At 52.3% G+C, this 4152-nt stretch overlaps 2 protein-coding genes across 2 annotated transcripts in view; both read left to right on the forward strand.

The window, feature by feature from the left end:
* LSM2 (LSM2 homolog, U6 small nuclear RNA and mRNA degradation associated) overlaps positions 1 to 3246 on the forward strand; it is an 8664-nt gene extending 5418 nt beyond the window's left edge. Inside the window, exons 3-5 of the mRNA XM_023745844.1 lie at positions 2433 to 2463; positions 2581 to 2640; positions 2747 to 3246. Coding sequence (XP_023601612.1) covers positions 2433 to 2463; positions 2581 to 2640; positions 2747 to 2872 — 217 coding nt within the window. The 3' untranslated portion in view covers positions 2873 to 3246. The remainder of the gene's footprint in view (positions 1 to 2432; positions 2464 to 2580; positions 2641 to 2746) is intronic.
* A 570-nt stretch (positions 3247 to 3816) lies between these two features.
* VARS (valyl-tRNA synthetase) overlaps positions 3817 to 4152 on the forward strand; it is an 11552-nt gene continuing 11216 nt past the window's right edge. The window contains exon 1 of the mRNA XM_014446897.2: positions 3817 to 4008. The gene's annotated coding sequence lies outside the window, so the exon portion shown is untranslated. The remainder of the gene's footprint in view (positions 4009 to 4152) is intronic.

Genomic DNA, 4152 nt, shown 5'->3' on the forward strand with positions numbered 1-4152 from the left:
AGGAGAGGTTCCCACCACCACCGCTGTACTGGCAGCCATCAGCCTGGCTTGTGGCTGAGCAGAGCTCCCCCATGTGGGAGCGCACTGACCACCAGGGGGCAGCTCCTGCATTGAGCGTCTGCTCCCTGGTGGTCAGTGTGTGTCATAGTGACCAGTCATTCCCAGTCTTTCTGCTGTTAGGGTCAGTTTGCATATTACCCTTTTACTATATATGATAGAGGCCTGGTGCACGGGTGGGGGTCCCGCTTGGGTGCCTGGCCAGCCTGGGTGAGGGGCTGATGGCTGTTTTCAGGCTGGCCACACCCCCTTTAGGGTGGGGGTCCCCACTAGGGTGCCTGGCCAGTCTGGGTGAGGGGCCGAGGGCAGTTTTCAGGCTGGCCGGCGACTGAAGCTCCCAGCCTCTCCTTTTTTTCTTTTCTTTTTTATTCTGGGATTTATTTACCTTCTATAATTGAAACTTTGTTGCCATCACTGGAGCTGAGAGAGGGCTCCTGCTCGCTCCAGCTCTGAGGCCATGGCCGGCTGAAAGCAGGTGTCTGGGGTTTGTTGCTTTTGGAGCTCAGAGCCGGGCCCCGGCAGGCGGGGAACCTTGGCTTCCTCCATCACTGGAGCAAGCAAGCCTCCTGCTCACTTCAGCTGTGTGGCTGCTGGCCGCCATCTTAGTTGGCAGTTAATTTGCATATCTTGCTGATTAGCCAGTGGGAAGCATAGCGAAGGTACGGTCAATTATCCTTTTTGTCTTTTATTAGATAGGATGTTTCTATCCCTCTCCCTTCCTCTCTCTGAAATCAATAAAAACATATATTTTTTTTAAAAAATCGATGTCTTTGCCCTAGCCGGTTTGGCTCAGTGGAGAGAGGCTCAGTGGAGAGAGCGTCAGCCTGTGGACTGAAGGGTCCCAGGTTCGATTCCAGTTGCGGGCTTGATCCCCAGTAGGGGGTGTGCAGGAGGCAGCTGATCAATGATTCTCATCGTTGATGTTTCTATCTCTCCTTCCTTCCTCTCTGAAATCAATAAAGAAAATTTTTTAAATTTATGTTTCTTTCTCTCTCCCCCTTCCTCTCTCTAAAATAAAATTTAAAGTTATTTTTAGGGGGAAAAATTGACAACCTTCAGCATACAACATACACAATACTACTAGCCTGTGTTTCCTCTTTTGTCATGGACTCCTGACACCTTTGAGCACACACGTCAGTGTTTGAGAACCAGTGGTTGTAAGGAACTTAGAATCTGGTGATGACACACAGAACAGTTAGGATGAGGGTGGCCAGGTTGGAGGGTGGCCGGATTGAGGTATAAAGTAATAGGTAGGACCTTGGTTTGTAGAAATCAAACTAGAAAGAGAATTACAGAAATGTTAGACATCAGCAAACGGTAGGGATTTATGGGATATACAGGGGAGAGATACAATTCATGGGATTTGAAGTTGTGAGACTTAGGAAAGAAGATGAACACCATCTGACAAATTTTAAAAGTTGAGAGAGAGAGCATTCCTCACTAACATTTCAGGGTCTTGAAGCATTGGGGAAGGGAGAGGGCATCTCTTGTCCCTTCAAGAGCAATGCTTTATCTACTTTATATGTGGGGCTCTGGTTCCAAATCCATACATGAAAACAGCTGATGGTCTAGGGCAGGGGTGGGCAAACTTTTTGACTCGAGGGCCACAATGGGTTCTTAAACTGGACTGGAGGGCCGGAACAAAAGCATGGATGGAGTGTTTGTGTGAACTAATATAAATTCAAAGTAAAAATCATTACATAAAAGGGTACGGTCTTTTTTTTTTTTTTTTTTTTTAGTTTTATTCATTTCAAACGGGCCGGATCCGGCCCGCGGGCCGTAGTTTGCCCACGGCTGGTCTAGGGTCAGACAGAATCCTTGTTTGTTCTAAAATTGGGCAAGCTACACAACCTCTCTGAGCCCCTGGATGGTAATAGCTACTTTGTAAAGTTGCTAAAGATTATAAAAGTGGCTGTAAAAATTATACATGCTATACAGAATACAGGAGAAATATAAGATGGTAGCTCTCATATCAAGAGTGGATTGGTGTAGGGAAAGATGGATAATCTAAAATAACACACTTCTAGGTAGTGGAGGGGGAGAAGGCAGTCCTAATATATGGTGACAGAAGATTTGACTTTGGGTGGTGAGCACATGGTACAATATACACATCTTGTAACATAGAAACTCACACCTGAAAGCTGTATGTTCATGTTGACCAATGTCACCCCAATAAAGTTAATTAAAAAAATAACACTGTTCTGGAAGCACTGTCTTTCCTACTCTAGGGCTTAGGAATGCCCCCTTTTGGTTCCACCTATTCTAGCTTTTTCAAGTCCTTGACTTCCCCAAACCATGTTCTTAGCTCTCAAGTCACCTCTGTGTTGACTTTGGTGTAAACTAATTTGGTTCTTCCTTTCCTCTGCCCCTGACAGCATCTGTGGGACCCTCCATTCTGTGGATCAGGTGAGACAAAGCAAGAGCCCAGGACTAGTCTTGGGGAAGGAGGAGGGGAGAGCTTAAGGGTGGGGTACTTGTATCTTGTCTCTAGGGCTAATGATGGTGTTCATCTTCTTTCCTTAGTATCTCAACATCAAACTTACTGACATCAGCGTCACAGACCCTGAGAAATACCCTCACATGGTGAGTGAGGGATGGTGGAAAAGAGCAAGCACCTCTAAACACAGGAGGCCCCTGGGTCTAGAGGACATTTTTAAGAGTGTTTTCACGTTTGCCTACCTTTGTCTAGTTATCAGTGAAGAATTGCTTCATCCGGGGCTCAGTGGTCCGCTATGTGCAGTTGCCTGCAGATGAGGTGGACACGCAGCTACTACAGGATGCAGCGAGGAAGGAGGCCCTGCAGCAGAAACAGTGATGCGACGACTCCACCCCTTTTCTCTTCCATTGGTGATCCTTGACCTGGGGTCCCAGCCCAGGACCCCTCCTTCATACTTGAGATGTTGTGTTTATTGTTTTTCAATATTGAAGGCGCTTTTTTTTTTTTAAAGGGGGTGGGGGGGAGATGAGTAGATGAGAGGACTAATTAGTGGGGAGCAGCCATCCTCGGTGAGAAGGGAAGAGAAGGGAAGGTACGTTGTCTGGGGAACTGCAGTGTTCCTGGTCCCCAGCACCTGCCTTTCCTCCTTCCCCAGAGATGCTGGGAGAATCTAGACCTCTCCGGGGCGGCCTGTGACTCACTTGGGGATGGAAGGACTCTGTCCCGCATCGGGAATAAAGTGTTGGTGCACATTTCTGGTGTGTGTGTGTTTTGGGGAGGAGGCTGGAGGGGGGGGAAGGGATGTTGAACTCCTCAAGCTCCTGCCCTTCATTACCCCGGCCCAGCATGACCTGCCACCGCGCTGGGTAAGCCCAGGCTCCCCGAACGCGCCTCTCCCACAGGCCTTCGCTTGGGCCGCCCCTGCACCGAGTGCCCGCTGCCCGCCCTTCGCCGTGACCGTTGTCAAATGAGACGCCGAGAAGCGGGCACGCTGACGTCTGGCAGATTCATTCAAACTAGTGACCTGTCCGCACTGTGGGGGGCGGCGCCTTCCGCTCCCGCCTCGCCAGCCCCGCTCGCGGCGCCGCTTCCGCCGCCCTCCGGCCGGTGGCGCGAGGACCCGCGCGGGGTGCCCGCGGCGGCGCCTGACGGGAGCGCCCGACCGGAGCGCGGTCCTAGGGCGCCCCCGTCCTGTGCCCGCGCCCGACCGGTGCCCGTGCCCGTGCCCGTGCCCGCGCCTTCCTCCGAGCGCGGGGACGGCGCGCCCCGGGCCGGTATCCGAGGGCGGCGCACACGCAGGCGGGCCCGGCCGCCCACGCCAGGACCCGCGGGCCGGAAGCGCTCGCTGTCACAAAGGGGCCGCACGTGGGTCCCGACGGCTCGGGCGGCGGGCCCAGGAGCCAGGGTCGCCCGGAGAGCTGCCCACCGTCCCGGCCGCCCGACTCCTCGGTCCCGGCCGCCAGGCCGGTCCAGCTTCGGCCGGCGCCGGCTCCGTCCGCCCCCCCCACCCCCCAGTACGTACCTGCGGCCTAAACCTCGTGCTGCTGGATCCTAAGGCGTCCTGTCTCTCTGCTCTCTTTATTTTCTTCATTTTTTTTTATCCTGTTTAATTTAAATAAAAAATACGCGTAAGTTTTGGGTAGTTGTTTCTTTTGATT

Source organism: Myotis lucifugus, unplaced genomic scaffold, assembly GCF_000147115.1.
Source record: "Myotis lucifugus unplaced genomic scaffold, Myoluc2.0 scaffold_585, whole genome shotgun sequence".
Lineage (NCBI taxonomy): Eukaryota > Metazoa > Chordata > Mammalia > Chiroptera > Vespertilionidae > Myotis > Myotis lucifugus.